Here is an 18,937-nt window from a genome sequence, read left to right on the forward strand (position 1 = left end):
TTGCACTCCCTTTAATAAAATCATCTAGAGAGCAAGAACTAAGAAAACAAAAATCACCTGCTTGATATGGTTAAAGAATTATCAGTATATATAAGAATATAATGCCAATTTTTCCCTCTCACCTGTACTATTATTTATCCTACTCTACATTATACAGTCCTACATTCTATTTTGTGGCAGCTGCTACTTATAACAAGTGTACATGCAACTACACTACTAGTTATTCACATATTTTGAATTATATTTTAAAGAGTAAAAGCAAAGCCATTCCCACTAATCAAAAATTATGATTTATTTAGGCCTGCCTGAACAGTTATGACTGAGGCAGAAAAGGGCTGACTGTATATACCTATTCTCTGTCCATTTTGAAACAGCATAAAACTGTCACTTCTCTGTCTTGAATGATGAGCTGTAACAAAAGATTAGCACTATACTCTATCAGCTTTAACTGACTTCTTTCCTTCCTAAATACTGAACTATAACAGGAAATAACACAAGAATATGGTGCTATACTCTAGGTCTAAAGTTGCCATCTCTCCAACATGAATGCTTCTAGATTAATACTAGAATATGGGGCCAGTCAAGAAGTATTATGAAACAGATGTAGTCATAGTACTGTCTTACAATTACAGTGCATGAACTGTGACATTATTTATATACAATACAAACTTCATAGGTGGTTGTGACCATCATCCACTCACATGATGTAGTGCTGCCTACTTCTTCCTTAGCCTTTATCATTCTTTTTCTGTGCCTGCCCTCCTCTCTTCCTATTTCTCCCATCTTTCCTGTCACTTCTTAATGCTTTTCTTTCCTTTATAGGTGGCTTTACATTGAGTGACAAGCCAAATGGTTTCCTGTACGCCAAGAAACCATTTACAACGCTGGGTGGTAACCATATAACCAAACCACACTTGCTCCCTACGTGTCAACGAGTGGTTTGGTGGAGGGTTAGTGCCCCTCCCCGTAAAACAAATAACTCAAAAGTCAAATGGCCACCCCCTACGGGATTATGGCTTCTGGCAATAGATAGATATACAGACAAGCTTCATCTGCGTAAGTGACAACAACTAAACCCTGTAATCACCTTTGCAACATTTCTCTCAAAATAGCTTACTAAAATGGGAAAAGGCACTGCACTACCTCCAGATGATCTGACTTAGCTTTGCACAGTCCTTTTGCAGTGAAGGGATACATAAAGGCTATACTGTATCTAAATTCTCCAATTCAAAGAGCCTCTCCAAGAGTAAAATTTTCTTCAGGAAGCAGGAATAAAATGAAAAATATGTCATCAGAATTAATGGATTAGTCAGTAATATTTCTGTAATTAACTGTGGAGTTAATTATGCATACAACATATAACGAGAATTTTCTGTATTTCAAACACTTCCATGAAGTACTGTGTAAAAAATTATTTTTGGGAGGATTTTTATTGAGCAATTACACTGGTTGTCCTGTGAAACTTGCCAAGCACCAGGATGTTACTTCTGGGATAATTTTGAGTACAATAATAAATGCTTCACCAACAGTGGTCCATGTCTCTACAGTTAAGGAGATATTGACCATATGGGTGACCTGTGAAGGACACCATTTTCACCCACACCATCTCCAGTAATTGTAGCTCCAGAATGGCTGAGAATTGATACACGCTGATATAGCGTTATTCTTCAAAATAACTTCAGGAATAACTCCTGAAACTTGGCACAGGTTTCATGGGACCTCCTGTATGTCTGAAGTACAATCAGCTTCTAGTTTCTGTTCCTCTCTCTTCCCGTCTGTCACTGCTGGATTAGAAAATACATGAATGTGACACAGTGGACAGAGGTATATATCTTCATCCCTCAGCGGGTGATGATGTGTACAGCCATAAGTAAGTTTACTGACAATCCTCTGCCAGCATTGTGTCCTGCCTTTTATATTTCTCATTCCTCCCCAGATGACAAAGGGTATCCCAGTCCTCAAACTCTTGCTGTTTGCTTCATATTGATACCACAAATAAATGATTTATACAACATGTTCCACTGCCACACCAGGCAGAGATGTTTCAGTGAACTTTTGTTCATGGCTTTGCCTCTGTCCACTATGTCTCATTCAAGTATCTATGACTCTGGCAATGAGATAGGTATGAGAGGCAAATGGACTTTTGTGGCCACCTATACATTATCATAGTAGTTTAATTCGATATGTTTGAACTACGTGTAGTACTTCTCTGATTTGATAAGGTGGCACTCAGATTACAGATATATCACAAAAACATTACAATAGGTCAGAATGTACGAAAATCTGGAGAGAAAGAAATGGAAGGAAAGACTGAAGTGAGAGGATGGAGAGAAGTGTGGAAGGAAAGGCTGGCGAGAACTATGAAAGGAAAGGCTGGAAAGGAATCACAATGAAAAACTTGGAGAGTACGGAGGAAACTCTGGAGATGAAGGAGGACAATCTAGAGAGAAAGAAATGGGAGAATAGGCTGGACAGACAGGTACGGAAGGAAAAAGGAGAGGCAAAATAGGAGAAAAATCACAGAGGAGGAGAATTTGGAGATAACTGAGGAAAATCTGGAGAGACTGGAGGAGACTCTGAAGAGAAAGGGATGGGAGGAGAGGTTGGTGAGTAAGGCGATGGTGGAGGGAGGGGAAATCGGTGTCCTGACAGTGGACGTGGCTTCTTTGGTACATCATAGAGGCTCTCAGTTGGACTCAGTGGATCTGTCACTGAAGGAGAATCTGCCTGACACAGGACATGATTAATGTTAGAAAGGTGTAGCATTATTATCAGCATTATTATTATTATTATTATTATTATTATTATTACAAGACTACAACTAATCCGTGAGCCAGGTAGACTGATATAATAGATGAAAACTTGATATTATGTATCCATCCTGGATGACTCCCAGTGCTGTTTGAGTGACATGTGAACTCAAGTTGTGACTCTAAACAACTTTATTAGTAACTTTTCGTTCTACAATCAATACTTTCTGAGATTTGAGTTTCTGACACAGACAAACACAGATACATTTCTACAAAAATAATGACCATCTGCTTCGTCTACCCGCCTCAATTATTACCATTTAAGATGCAGAGATTGTTAGGTGGGAAGGGACCGATGTTGATGGAAAGTCTTGAGTGTGCAGAAGTTTTGCTATATGAGGGATGTGTGTGCAGGAGGTGGAGCTGAAGCTAGCTCTGTGGCTAGGGTAAGGAGTGGTTAGAGGAAGTTCAGGGAGCTGTTGTCACTCCTAACATTAAGAGGGTTCTCCCTGTGCTAAAGGATTTTTTTATGTGGCGTGTGTTAGGAGTGTAATGCTGTATGGTAGTGATGCCTGGGCAGTTAAGGAAGAGAATATTCGAAGGCTAAAATGTGAAGAAATGACAATGATTAGATGGGTGTGTAGTGGTGTGTAGTGCATCATTGAATTCAATGCCCAGGAGGGCTAGGACTGCGAATGAAGAGTTGAGAGGAAGGATTGACAAGACTTCAACGTACTGATGTTGTGATGATGAGAGGTAGATGAGATGGTTTGGGCATGTTAAGAGGATGGAGGATGACAGCTGGGTGTAGAAGGTGAGAAGTGTGAACGTTGGGAGTAGGGTTGTGAGAGGCTGACCAAAACAGACCTGGGACGAGGTCATTGAGTATGATTGCAGGGGCAAGAGAATGAATAGGAAGGCTGCCAGAGATTGAGCAGCATGGAAAGCCGCCATTTGGTGACCAAGGCCGATGCATGCAAGCATGCTGGAGCCTTTGTAAACAATATGACGATTATTACAGTATTATTATTATTATTATTATTTAGTGTAGGTGGGGGCACTCACCATCCACTCACTCGATGTAGTGCTGCTTTGGATGTCTGCCCTTTCCTTTCTTCATTTCTTCCTCTTCTGTCTTTCTTTCCTTCATCTTCCATCTACGTATGGGTGACTCTACAATAAGTGACATGCCAAATGGTTTTCTGTACACCAGGAAACCATTTACTATGCTGGGTGGTAACCATGTAACCAAATTATGGAACCCGGTGGTTTAGTGAGTAATTAAGGTGCTCCAATCGGCCCAATCCTGTGTAAGTTTATATCCAGGGGGTGGTTGGGGTTTATTGCTCATGTAATGCCACTCAGAAATGAATGAGGCTGATCACTCTCATCTTAAATGCCACGATCAACTTGCCTAGCCCTGGGCTATTATGCTCCTCACAGGGCAACATAGGATTGGATGATGGATGGATGGATTATTTACTCAAGTCTATCTGACATATAAGAGGTAAGGAATTTATATCTACCTGACATATGACAAATTCAAGCTATAAAGGTACAATATATCATCATCATCTGCTCAAGCCAGACACACACACTATAAAACAGGTATGAAATGTATATCATAACAGAGGCTCTCAGCTGGACTTGGTGGATCCCTCACTATGGCGAATCTGCCTGATAGCACATAAGTTACAAAGGAAGAGCATAATCATCATCTACTCCACCTGACAAAGAACATTAAAGCGGCTGGCAATGAACATAAATATATCATCACATCATCATTTGCATTATATGACAAAACATACCACACGAATTTCATTATTATCATCAACATTTACTCTACTGGACATAACACATCACATATCTCTGTTTTAAATATAATCACTGTGATCATCAACATCTAGAGAGGAATGCCTTCATGTAGTGGCACCAATATGATCCAACTCTCTTTCTCTCTGTCTTGTCTGTCTCTCTCTAATTAGCTGTGATACATAAGTTGTCTTCATAATTTTTCTTTATCACTTGAGAAACACTGGCTGTCCTCTCTCTCTTTCTCTCTCCCCCCCAAAAGTAAGACAGTAAAAGAAGTGATTCAACATTTCCTTTGTTTCTTTCTCACTCTTCCTAAAACATTAAAAGAAAGACTCAACCTTCCCTCTCTCTCTCTCTCTCTCTGTTCCTCTCTTCCTTACCTGACTCATGATGTTCGTCTGGCCTGCTGGCCTGGTTGGCTGGCTCAGAGGTTGACTCCTGTGACTCCTCGAGTGGGCTCTCCTGTCAACAACACCACTAGTTAACCCTTTCAATTTCATGACCTATACTTTAGCTTATTGTTGCTGCAGTTTGTTTTCACATGACAAAGATTCCTAGCCTCTTTCAGTCATACTGGAAGGTTAACTTAACTAACAACCAAGGAGACTCAATCCTACCTCTAAATTAAGGTTTAATAGATTTCATGTCATGTGTGACTGAATGGAAGGAGGTGTCATCGAGACTGATGTGGGTGAAAGCAAAATTTGAATGAGCTGTGGGTGTCTGTGAGTGCATATGGGCCTGGTAGTGAAAGGGATGAACAAGAGAGGGAGTCTTTCTGGAATGATGTTGATGAGTGTCTGCAGAGTTTTGGAGCAAATGTGAATGTGGTAATGATGGGAGATCTGAATGCTAGAGTGGGAAATGTAGCAGTTGAAGGCGTAGTTGGTATGCATGGTGTACTTGGAAGAAATGAAAATGGGGAATGAATGATTAGGATGTGTGTTGTGCGAGAGATGGTGATTGGAAATACGCTGTTGAGATGAATGACGATGAATGACAGTTAACTAAGTGTACAACAAGAGAAGTATGAGTGTGAAGAGTGTACATCCATCTATACGGGTACAGTGTACAGTACATGAGTTTCCTACCCTTTTTTACCCCAGCCTGGCCTGAAATTGCCCTCTCCCCATCATGATTCCTGGGTTATTAAAACAGACTATAGTAATACTGTACTAGTCATGAAGAAGTGCTATGACAAGGGTGTGAAATTAAGGATCAAGTAGGTGTAAAATGGGTAGTTTTCACTTTTAGTACTAGAATATACTATTTCACTAATTTATATTCCAATATATGCTTGAAATCCCACTTTGGGGGGGGGGGGACCATTGGATATACTGGATTATTGGCTTTATCATATCAAGCTTCCACTCAATTAGTCTGGTATAGCACGGATCTACTGCATTCGAATTACAGGCAGTGGCACAGCCAAAGAGGTGGCCATGGTGGCACTGGCCATCCCATATTTCCCAGCAAACAGCCACAGCCTCTCCCAAAGAGTTTTCCTTAGGCCACCCTATTTATTAAACAAAAACTGCACCCCTGGCTATGGGAGTGGCCTTGTTCCCTCAGGTTAAAATACTCTGACTATAGGTGAGACTTGCTGCACAAAACTTACTGTGTGAAACATACAAAGTGTAACATACTGTGTAAAATTTACTGTGTGAGAATTACTGTTTAACTTACTGTGTTCTAGCTCAAACTTACTGATATGGATGAATAAATGTTCTCAGGCTGCAGAGCATTGTCAATCAACTGGATCACCTCATAGGGCTCGGCTGTGCGCTCATCTGTGGCTCTTTGACGCTGCATTAGGAGAAAAGCTTAGAGTTGCATTATATGAGGTTTCACAACACTATACTCTCCCTCCCTCGCTCTCTCAATAAATACCAGTAAATAAAGAACTACGATAGAAAGGAAAGTGACAGAACATCTCCTGTCTCTCGCTCCCATCTCTTTTTTTCCAAAACAATAAGACAGTAAGAGAAATGACTCTATACAGTACTCTCTCTCTCCTCACCTTATCTTTGACAGTGCCACGGAAAGTCCTGAAGTCTCCTCTTGTTCCTTTATTGATCTGTTCTCTCACACTTTGATTGAAGATGAATTTGCTGCTGGTAATGCCAGATCTGTCACTCCCTTCCAAGCTATCATATGGCTCTCGGTACCCAGCACTGTGTATGGATAGGTAGATAAAGTAGAAGCCTGATATAACATAAGCACGAAAAAGTGGAAGCATTTTTTTCTGGTATTTATTTGCCCTATTTAAGGGAAAATTTCCACTAACACTAGTATAACTCCATTAAGGAAACTCTGTTCCAAAAACCACCAACTAGCTGGAAAAAGTCCAGTAAAGCGAGAGTGTCTAGACATTTCATCATACACTACAGTACTTTACAGTGCTATCCTTACCTTACCTTACTGGACATTTCTTCATACCTTATGGTGCTCTCCTTAACTTATACTACTATACATTTCATCATATTCCACGCTATTATCCTCACCTTATTCTTTATGTGTGCATATTTTATTACTAAGTCAGTACTGTATGTATCACTGTTAACATGTACAGTACACAATAATGCATTTACGTGGGGGTATCAATAATGGGTTCAGACTGCTGTGTGATGCACTGAGAGTTAGCATAGTCTGCTAGGTTTGGGTGCGCATTGTCCGGAACTCGGCCTGACAGTTGCCTTCAAGGACTTACCGGAAAGCATCTCCAACTAATGGAAAAGTTTCCCTTATAGTAAGCCTTGGTTACGGAACTCGATTTAGCAAAAAATTTTAGACAATGGATTGGGAGATGGCTGAATTAGTTTGTTAAATCGGGCTTCTACTGTATATAGATACTGTATATAGCTAAGTGGATACTGACAGACAGGTAGCTGGATAGATGGATCAATACTCAGACACACAGCTTGAAGATGAATTAATTTCTGTTACTGCCTTATCTATCACTCCCTGAGATAATGTTACTTAGGTTAACTTAAAATGTATGATTTTATTCTATCTATCTATCTATCTATATACCTAGGCTGCTTCCCCCAAGGAAAGGGAGGTAGCCGAGACAGGACGACACACTCCCCATTTACTCATCCATTCAAACACATTCATTCGCATCTTAGCCCCAAAGGGGAGAAGGGACAGATCCTCACCGCACCACACCGCACAAGGGTCAACTGCACAGTGAAGTCAGTGACATCCGCAGCAGGGCCCGACAGCAGAGCTGGTTTACCCCTGTCACATCATAATAGACCCATCCCCTTACCTGCACCTGACCTGACTAGCTGATCAGACCAAATGTGGGAGAATATCCCCTCAGGGCTGTGTCATCATTTATTTGTTCACAATTTCTCTCCATTTATTTCTGTCACGCACAGCCACTCTTCCTTGCTCAACAGACATCCCTCTCACATCCAGCGCTCTCTTCACACTGTCCATCCATCCTATTCGTGGTCTTCCTATCAGCCTTACACCTCTCACATCAGATCTAGTTATCTTTCTCACCAATCGCTCATTATCCATTCTCTCCATATGCCCAAACCATCGCAATACCCTCTGCTCAACTCTACCAGCCATCTCCCGAACAACTCCAGTTCTCCTTCGCACTTCATCATTTTGCACTCGATCCATACGCGTCACTCCACACATACTCCTCAGACATCTCATCTCCATTACATTCACTCTTTTCCTCTCTGCTACACCCATATTCCATGTTTCAGCCCCATATAACGCAGTCAGTACCACAACACCCTCATACAGCCTTCTCTTTACATCCATTCTAAGCGAATGACATCTAAACACTTTTTTCATTCCTCCCAGCACCTTTCCTACTTCATTCATTCTAAACTTCACTTCTGCATCTATTCTTCCATCCACAGCAACATGTGACCCTAGATATTTAAAACAATCTACCTCCTCAAGCAACTCACCATTCAGAACTATATTCATCCTCCTACCATCTACCGATCTCGTACACTTCATCACTTTACTCTTATTCTCATTTACTTTCAATTTCCTCCTTTCACACACCCTTCCAAACTCCTCTACCAACTGTCTCAATCTCTCTTCTGAATCAGCCACCAGTGCAGTATCATCTGCAAACAGCAGCTGCTTCAGATTCCACTCTCCACCATCAACATTCACCAGACTCAGACCTCCACCTAAAACTCTTGCATTTACCTCCCATACAACACCATCCATATAAATATTAAACAACCAAGGTGACATCACACATCCCTGTTGCAGCCCCACTCTCACAGGAAACCAATCACTCACAGCATTTCCCACTCTTACACACGCTCTACTATTTACATAAAAACTTTTCACCCCTTTTAGTAACCTACCATCAAGTCCATACAGTCTGAAAACAGTCCACATATCCTCCCTATCAATTCTATCATACGCTTTCTCTAAATCCATGAATGCTCAAAACACATCCTTGCCTTTTGCTAAATACTTTTCACACACTTGTCTCACAGCGAACACCAGATCCACACATCCCCTCCCTCTCCTAAAGCCACACTGCTCATCACCAATCACTCCCTCTGTACCCTCTCTAACTCACATAATTAACACTCTACCAAACACCTTACCTACAACACTCAACTGACTTATACCCCTAAAGCTAGTACATTCATACTTATCATCCTTGGCTTTATACAACGGGACCACACAAACACTTGCCCAGTCAATTGGCACCATACCTTTCACAAAGCACACATTCAACAATCTTACCAACCAGTCAACAATAGTCACTCCACCACCCTTCAGGCATTCCACAGCACACCCATCCATACCTGCAGCTTTCCCTGTTTTCATCTCCTTTACTGCCTTCTCCACTTCCTCCTTCATGATCAAAGAATCATTCAACTCTCCCAACACATTTATTCCTTGCACCCTTCCATGCGCCACAATCTCAGCCACCCTTTCCTCCTCTACATTTAACAGTCTTTCAAAATACTCTGCCCATCTCTTCCTTACTGCATCCATCTCAATTAACATCCTTCCATCCTCTGCTTTTACTCGCTCTTCCTTCCCAGACTCTCCCTTTCATACCCTTGTCACCTCCTTCCAGAACATTTTCTTATTCTGTTGAAAATTCTCTGTCAGCCGCCTACCCCACCTCTCATTTGCTGCCACTTTAGCATCACGCACAGCCCTTCTCACCCTATTCCTCTTTTCCTTAAACCTCTCATATGACACCTCATCCTTCCTCTGCAGCCACACTTCATATGCACGTCTCTTCTCAGCCACACCCATACTTACTTCCTCGCACCACCATTCACTTCCTTTTCTTACACCACCACCCACACGTCTCGCACTACACACCTCTTCTGCATGCCTTACCACAGCACACTTAAACAACTGCCATTCCTCCTCCACACTGCTATTTTCCTGATCTTTCACTGCGTTCCACTCATCTTTCAACTTCTCCCGATACTCTATCATTTTCTCTCTTTTATCCAACTCACTCACTTTCAAAACCTCCCTGCCACACCTGACCCTCCTAGCTCTCACCCATCTCTTACCTACTCTTAACTTTCCCTCCACCAGGTAGTGGTCAGACATACCTCCATCCTCCCCTCTCAGAACTCTCACATCCAACAATCTTCCTATTACATTCCTAGACACAACCACATAGTCCATCAAAGCTCTATCAACAACCCTTCCACCCTCCTGTCTCACCCATGTATACTTATAAATATCTTTCTTCTCAAACAGCATACTGTATTTCCAATCACCATCTCTCGCTCAACACACATCCCTATCGTTCGTTCCTCATTTTCATTTCTTCCAGGGACACCATGCATACCAACAACACCTTCAACTGCTACATTTCCCACTCTAGCATTCAGATCTCCCATCATTACCACATTCACATTCGCTCCAAAACTCTGCAGACACTCATCAACATCATTCCAGAAAGACTCCCACTCTTCTTCATCCCTTTCACTACCAGGCCCATATGCACTCACAAACACCCACAACTCACGTTAAAATTTCGCTTTCACCCACATCAGTCTCGATGACACCTCCTTCCATTCAATCACACACTGCTGTACTTCCGGACTCACTAACAAGGCCACACCTTCTCTTGCCCTTCCTCTATCAACACCTGACAATCTTCCATTCACACTTTCAAACATAGACTCACCCTTCCCTTTCATCTTCGTTTCACTCAAAGCTAACACATCCAACTTTCTTCTCACAAACATTCTCCCAATCTCCTCCCTTTTAGCCTCAATCGTACTACATCCACGCACATTCATAGACCCAATCTCCAGGGTACGGGGATAACTCCATCCCCCATCCCTTTCTCTGGCCTGTCTCTTTTTAGGAACTAAAAAACAGAGGAGGGGGTCCCTAGTCCTCTCACCCTGCCCCTTTTAGTCGCCCTTTACGACATGCAGGGAATACGGTGGCAGTATTCTTCCTAACACAACCTGGCCGCAGAGTAGTAGTACCACCCCATAGTGCGGCCAGATTGTGTCCCCCCCTCCACAGGGGGGATTTTATTCTTAAAAAAAAAAAAAAAAAAAAAAAAAAAAAAAAAAGGACTGAAATGGGTAAGTATCTCCCTGTGTGTGTGTATTTACCTATTTGTTTACCTACTAGTAGTATACAGGAACTGAGCGATGCTCGTGTTGTCCTCTCTCCATATCCACATTTATCTAGTTTACTTTTACACACATTAATGTTTTTCTCCTGCACCACCTTTTTGTCTAAGTCGTTCCAAGTACTTACGTATTTACCCAATATACCTAATTGAGATACACACGAAATATGCTATGCTTGTGGGTTCCCATCGCTGTTTCTCAGTAAGTCAAATTTAGCTTTAAACTCGTTTAAGTTTTTAGACTGGATGATCTCTTTGTACATGGATAGGGTAATAAAAGAGGTACAAGGTAGGGTACTGGATGTTGGAGTGGCCCTGGTGAGAGAGGATAGTGTTTGGAAACTCCCTGTACTGTTGTCTGCAGATGATACTGTGTTGTTGAGTGAAGACGAAGGGGAGCTGCAAGGCTTGGTGGATGAGTTTGGGAGAGTGTGTAAGAAACGGAATCTAAAGGTGAATGTAGGGAAAAGTAAAGTGATGGTCTTTGAGAGAGGTGAAGTCAGTGAATGTACAGCGAGGTTGGATGGTGAGGAATTGGAAAATGTGAGTACGTTTAAGTACTTGGGTAGTGTGATGAGTAAGGATGGAGGTTTGAAGGGTGAAGTGCTTGAAAGGGTACAGCAGGGAAGAAAGATTGCTGGTTCTTTGAAAGCAGTGATAAGAAACAGGGAAGTGAGCATGGAAGTAAAAAAGTTACTACATGACAGTATTGTGATACCAACTCTAACGTATGGAAGTGAAGCTTGGACGTTGTTGGAAGGACACAAGTCAAGAGTGAGAGCAGTGGAAACGAGTTATTTAAGGGGAGCCTGTGGAGTCACATGGAGAGACAGGCTGACGAATGAGGATATAAAGGAGCGTTGTGGTGTGGATGTGGATGTGACAGGAAGCGTTATGAGGAACTCACTGAGGTGGTTTGGCCATGTGGAGAGGATGGAGGGTGAAAGACTGATGAAGAGAGTGTATGTGAGTGAGGTGGAGGGGGGAAGAGAGAGGGGGAGGCCGAGGATGAGATTGAGGGATAGGGTGGAGAGGTATATGAGAGAGGGGGGTGTGAGTTGGAAGCAGGGCAGTGAAATGGCGGGAGACAGGGCGACTTGGAGGCGATTTGTTTGTGGCCACCCCAAAAGGGATTGAGGCGTCTGGCAATAGATAGATAGATAGATATTTAATAATATAGTGCCCCATGAATCCTCGCTGCCTCCTGAGTCCCATTCCTCCCAGTTCACCTCTTTACAGTTAAAGTCAGCCACCATAATTATATTATTGCTTTTCTCAATTATTTTTTGTAAATAGCTAGCCATATCAGACAACATCTCATGGTATTCGTCATCATTCCATGCTCTCGTCTAAGGGGGAACATACACTACCGCTATATCTCTCAACTTTCTCTCCAATTTCTAATATCATATATATCACTTCAGCCCTGCCTTCTCCCATTTCCATGGTATCTACATTTATGTTGTTCTTCACTGCTATCATCACTCCTCCTCCCGTTTTTTCTTTTCGGTCTCTTCTCCACAGATTGTATTTACCATCTCCCAAATGAACATCAATATCCTCTCTTAATTTGGTCTCTACAAAGCACATGACACCAGGTTCATATTCTCTCAAGAAATTATTAATTTCAAGCCTGGCCGATATTAAACCATCAATATTAGTGTATATCACCTTTAAATTATTTTTCATGTTTTCTACAGTATACCCTCTTCTCTCCGTCAGTACCACTTCCTCAATTTCTAATCTTTCACAGCTATCCCCCTTAGTTTCCTTCGCTTCTATTTCCTTATATACCACTTCCTTACTTTCATATCCAATACTCTCCAAAAAAAAGTATTACATTCTTCCTCTGTCCTCTTACCATTTTTTTCCTTTACTTGATCTTTCAATGATTTTAAAACTTCTCTTTCTTCTTCATTTAAATCTTTTCTTATTATAGTATTTTCCATTCCAGCCTCTTTGCTTAATTTCCAGGTCATTTTGAGTACAGTATATCATTTACTAAACTTTCTGATGTCAACTGACTCTCATTGGTCTTGTTTCCCCTTTCCTATAAGGCCCTATCCTCCTTACTTCCTCTATTTCTTTTACCCACTTGTCTCCTTCGGGGTCAATTTTGCCTAATATACCTCTCACCAGGTTCGTGTCTCTCTCGAGTCTCACGAATCTAACCTTTTCTTCCTCTTCCCTGTTTCCAAATATTACCACACATCTGTTCCTTTCTACAGTTTCTCTCACTATTTTCTCTTTTTTTCTTCAGTATTTTCACTACATTTTCTTCCATCTTTTTCTTGTTCATTTCCCTTTCTTCCTGGATGATTTCTCTTAAGCTGACCACTTCTTTCTGTTCTTCTTCTACGTGTGCCCACTTTGCCTTATGTTCTTCTAATACACTACTCACCTTCTCTGTTTTATTAGTACTCTCTTCTAGTTTCCTCCTCAATTCAACATTTTCACGCTTCAAATTTCTTATTTCTTCATTCGCCGTCTCATTGGACTGGATCAGACTCTGTATAGTAATTTCCGTATTCTCAGACACGTCCTTTAACACTAAATTCTCCACTTTCTTTTCAAGTTCACTAATCCTCATTATCAATGTTTTAACCAGATCCATGATATTAGTATTTCTATCAAATCCTGGAAATTCGAGTCCCTCAATGTTTACATTTTCGGCCATGTTGGATGTTGGTTGCTGTAGCAAAAACAGCTGTTACCAAAAATACTACAAAACTTCATGTATATTCCTCCCATTAAATCTTTACATTTTTGGTAGTCTATATTAACTTACAATATTTTAAACTTAAAGCAAAACCACAGGAGACAGAATAAACATAATTCCTGGAAACTACTTACAGTATGCAGCCTGGGCCTGTGAGCTGTTGAGAGACACATCCGTCCGTTGTGGCTGTGTGTGTGTGTGTGTGTGTGTGTGTGTGTGTGTGTGTGTGTGTGTGTGTGTGTGTGTTTTCCAACCCAACATAGCATAAAATAGAATACAAGTACCTTTCAGGGGGTGGTGTAAAAACATCATCGACCAAATTAATTTTCTGCTTCATCTTTGTTTCCTTTTCCAACTTGAGAGGGCTCAAGGAGGCCGAGGAATCCTCCTGGCCTTCCGTGCTGTTGTTCCCCTTTGCTGCATACTTAATGGAGGCTCGGAACTCATGTCGTCTGGATAGTTTTCTCATCCACATCGTTTCTTCCCCGTACTCCTTGAAGTCGAATAGCTCAACGTTTTGCTCAACGCTTTTCTCTAGCAGCTCCTCTGAGGGTGGAAAGAACAGAACTGACAAGGAGAGTACTGTACAAGGTCTGTTCATAAGGTATCTGACCTTAGGCTCTAAAAAAAATAAATACAGTAGCTAACCTGTTGAGCTAGGACACTAATCCCCCTCAAAGTAGACCCTATTTGACTTGACACATACCCTCAAAGTAGGCCCCTTCTGACTTAACACACATGATCCAGCATTCTTTCTGATGCCTGAAACAGTTTTCAAAGTCGGTTTTCGGTAACTCCTGCAGGTGCTTCGTTGCATTCTTCATGATCTCTTCTCTTGGATGAACATTGCTCAAGACAAGTTAGAGTGTGCAAATCACAATCCAGACTTTCTGAAGGCTTTTATCACTGTGGATGAGACTTAGGTGTACAGGTACGACCCAAAAACCAAAGCACAGTCGTTCCAGTGGATGCATGCAGGGCCACCTCAGCTCAAAAAAGCACGACAGGTCTGCAGCAAGGTGAAATGCACTTGCATAGTGACAGTTTTTTTTTTACTACAGTGGTGTTGTGTACAATGAATATGCACCAGAAGGTCAGACTGTCAACAAACATTACTACCTTGATGTTATCCATCATCTTTGCGATGCAGTTCGATGGAAGAGACCAGACCTTTGGAAAGCGGCAAGTTGGAAGCTGCACCATGACAATGCCCCTGCCCATTCTTCTCAACTGATTCAAGAATTTTTGGCCAAGTACGACATCCCACAAGTCCAGCAGGCTCCCTACTCACCAGCCATGGCTCTATGCGACTTTTGGTTATTCCCAAGCTCAAAACTCCGCTGGAGTGTTCCCAGTTCGAGACTAGAGAACAGATCATGATGAATGCAACAAAGCACCTGCTGTAGATACTGAAAACCGACTTTGAAAAATGTTTCTGGCAGTGGAAAGAACACTAGGCTGTGTGTGTCATATCAGAAGTCTACTTTGAGGGGGATTAATGTCGTGGCTCAACAGGTTAGCTATTTACTTTTTTAAGAGCCTAAGGTCGGGTACTTTCTGAACAGACCATTTATGTAAGAAAGATCACCTCCCCTGGGATCAAGACTGATTGATAGCTAGATAGCCAGACAGGTAAATCTTCCTTGGTTTCATTTTTCTCCTGTAGTTTCTCTGGCAATGTGGAGAGAATGGAGAATGAGAGACTGACCACGAGTGTTGTATGGTAGTGGACACACTCTCTAGGATTAAGATGTCTGGCTATAAAAAGAGACAGACAGACAAAGACAGGTAGACTGATAGACAGGTTGGCAGATAGAAAGAAGGATGAATAAATCCTTATGACCTCCCGCAGTGGAAGTAAGCCCCCTCCAAGCAACCTTTACAGAAGCCCAGAACCTGTTATTTGGCTACAGGTTGACAGAAAATGGATGGAAAAACAGACAAATAAATTTTCCTGGCCTTCCATTGTGGAGCTGATCCCACTCCACTTTAACTGAGGCTCGGAACCTGTGTTGTTTGGACAGCCTTCTCACCCACATCATCATCAACCAGACCTTTTTTTCCCACCTACAGATGGGGTAATGAAGGGTCCAAAACACTAGAAAAAAGAAAGCATGAACAAGGAGGAATTAACAACAGCATGCCCTGTGAAATGGGTCAGATGCTCATTCACTCATCATTCAAAACCCCCAGAATCCTGACTCCACCTCACAGACATAACTTCCAAACACAGGTGTTTTAAAATTCTGATGCTGCCCATACGCAGGGGCACCCATTATCCACTCACCTGATGCAGAGCTGCCTTCATGTGACTCTTGACTGGGTAACAAGCCTAATGGTTTCCCATAACTCAGGAAACCAATCATATACTACATTATGTAGCAGTCATATAACCAAATGACACCTGGCTGCATAATGAGTTAAGGCACCCCAACCAGATGGGACATATAAGAGTTAACATTTGAGGGGTGAAAGGGTTTACTGCTCACAAAGTGCCTTCAGGGGAATGCGAGAATGGTTACCTTTTCCGTCAAATGCTGGGACTGAGTGTCTAGTTCTGGGCCCCTACACTCCTGATGGGGCAAAAAAGGAATGGATGAGGGTTACCTAGCTAGAGAGATGCAGAGACAGATAGACAGACAAACAGATAGACTGCCCCTACCTAGACTGGATGCTTGGTCAAACTGGTCAGTGGGCGGGGATGAGAGTTCTGGCCATTTAGTGTCAGCGCGAAGTTCGTCCTCCAGCTGAACATACAGTGGGCGGCGTAAACACAGACTGCGGCACCATGGTAACAACCAAAACCATACCGCACTGTACAGCACCCACCTCTGAAATATTATAATCAGCTGTATCATTATCATTGCCATCACCACCATAATTATCATCATCTTCATTATCACTACCACCATTATAATCATCATCACCATCACTACCACACCATTATCATCATCTCCACTGGTACCATCACCATTATTATTGCCAAAACTAGCACCATTATCATTGCCACAATTAGCACCACCACCATTATTATCATCATCAGCAGTTCGTTCATTCGTTTTTGAAGGCTCCAACATGCCTGCATGAGTTGGCCTTGGTCACCTAATGGCAGCTCTCCATGCTGCTCGATCTCTGGCAGCTTCCCTATTCAGTCCTTTATCCCTGAGGTCACACTCAATGACCTCATCCCAGGTCTTTTTCGGTCTACCTCTCGCATCCCTACCCCTAACATTAACACTTCTCACTTTCTGCACCCAATTATAATCTCACACCCTCTCCACATGCCCAAACCATCTCAATCTACCTCTCCTCATCATGGCGCCAATACACTCCAGTCCCATTTTACCCCTCAACTCTTCCATCGTAAACCTAGCCCCCCTAGGCCTCATACTCAAGAATGCACTGCACATCCGCCTAATTATTGCCATTTCTGTATCTCTGTGCCTGTGAATATCCTCTTCCTTTACTGACCATGTCTCACTACCAAACAGCATTACACTCCTAACTCATGCTGCATACAAAGATCCCTTAGCACGAAGGGAGAGCCCACTCAATTTCGGAAGAGGCAATAGCTCATTGAACTTCTTCCAACCACTCCTCACTCTTGCCACAGAGCTAGCTCCAGCCCCACCTCCAGCACCTAACATGTCTCCCAAATAACAGAACTTTTCCACACACTCTAGAAACTACCAGCAAGTTCAGTCCTTTCACGCCTGAAAGTCTCCACCTGGTCTTCTGAACACACTACATGCATGAAACCAGCATTATCTTGCAGTCTACCTCTAATACCACTACATCTCTATGTACCAACTCATCATAGACACTGCAGAAGATGGAATAACTTCCCATGTCCTCGTGGCAAATTGCTCATGGCCACTCTCCCTCATTATCATTGCCGCCCCCACCACTTCAATTATTATCACCAACATCACTGTTAGATTTGTCGCTATGGCAGCCAAACCACACTGTATAGCATCCATCTCTAAATGTGCAATATCATCATCATCATCAGTATCCCAACAATGTTCATAATATACCTGCTCTACTCTGTCAAAAGCCTAACCCCTTTCAGCTCACTTGATGGCCCAGTGTAGTTAATATATGATTACAGTTCATTTACACTAACTTGGCTCAGATTTTTTATTTTTTGCAGCACATTTCATGCCATTCATTAATAGCATAAAGTAATGCTACAGCTCTGCATATTTTTAACCCCTAAACCCCGAGCTTGTTTTGCTTTGACTTGCATGTCCCGTGGGCATATTCGCCCTCCGACACTCTCTAAATATATTTGCCAAAAATCAGTTATTAGTCCTAGAATAATAAAATTAAATATGCATATGGAACATATCTTCAGCTTTCTCCTGGAATGTTTGTTGAGCCTTTGATGAGTACCGTAGGACTTGTGGAGACCTCTGAAGTTGGGTAACGAAGTCTCCACTTTACACTTCCCGACAACCCGTAATATGATTACTACAGCCTGATATTATCACTAGAAACACTATTCTATGATTCTCAAATAGTTTGGAATCCATACTCCAAAAAAAAAAAAAACCCACTGTAAAAGCAATGAAAATTACGAGTGCATATGACCTTCCCACTTGCGATCGTTCGCAGCTGGTGTTCTGTCATTTATTATTAAAAAAAACACTCACACTTTATATTTCTATTACTATATAACACTTATATATATCTACAGTCTTTATCCGTAAGTTTCCTTCAGTAACAGTAGTTTATTGTCACTGTAGACATTCAATTTCTCTTTCAGTAAAATACGTAGCATTCACTTTCTCGTCCTGTATACTAGCGTTGAGAGTAAATGTCATTTTCACCTTCACTTTCATAACTCATAGTATTCATACATGCTAGAGTGAAACTTTCACTTTAATTACTCCTAGTATATATACTCATATTCTTATATTACTACTCATTTACATTTCTATTTACATTCTCTATTTTATTTACATTACTATTTTATTTACACTGTGTTAGGCACTGTCACTGGCAGTAACTTATAAAACTATTTTCCAC

At 41.8% G+C, this 18,937-nt stretch overlaps 1 protein-coding gene across 1 annotated transcript in view; it reads right to left on the bottom strand.

Moving 5' to 3' along the window:
- Window positions 1-1,519: 1,519 nt before the first annotated feature.
- The window catches only part of LOC145401190 (polyamine-transporting ATPase 13A3-like), a 93,866-nt gene continuing 76,448 nt past the window's right edge, over window positions 1,520-18,937 (bottom strand). The window contains exons 22-27 of the mRNA XM_080273494.1: window positions 16,569-16,737; window positions 14,191-14,473; window positions 6,586-6,739; window positions 6,273-6,371; window positions 4,946-5,027; window positions 1,520-1,632 (exon numbers count right to left, since the gene is read on the bottom strand). Coding sequence (XP_080129620.1) covers window positions 1,520-1,632; window positions 4,946-5,027; window positions 6,273-6,371; window positions 6,586-6,739; window positions 14,191-14,473; window positions 16,569-16,737 — 900 coding nt within the window. The remainder of the gene's footprint in view (window positions 1,633-4,945; window positions 5,028-6,272; window positions 6,372-6,585; window positions 6,740-14,190; window positions 14,474-16,568; window positions 16,738-18,937) is intronic.

This window comes from Coenobita brevimanus, chromosome 55, assembly GCF_032717465.1.
Source record: "Coenobita brevimanus isolate Jiangsu-jjx chromosome 55, ASM3271746v2, whole genome shotgun sequence".
Lineage (NCBI taxonomy): Eukaryota > Metazoa > Arthropoda > Malacostraca > Decapoda > Coenobitidae > Coenobita > Coenobita brevimanus.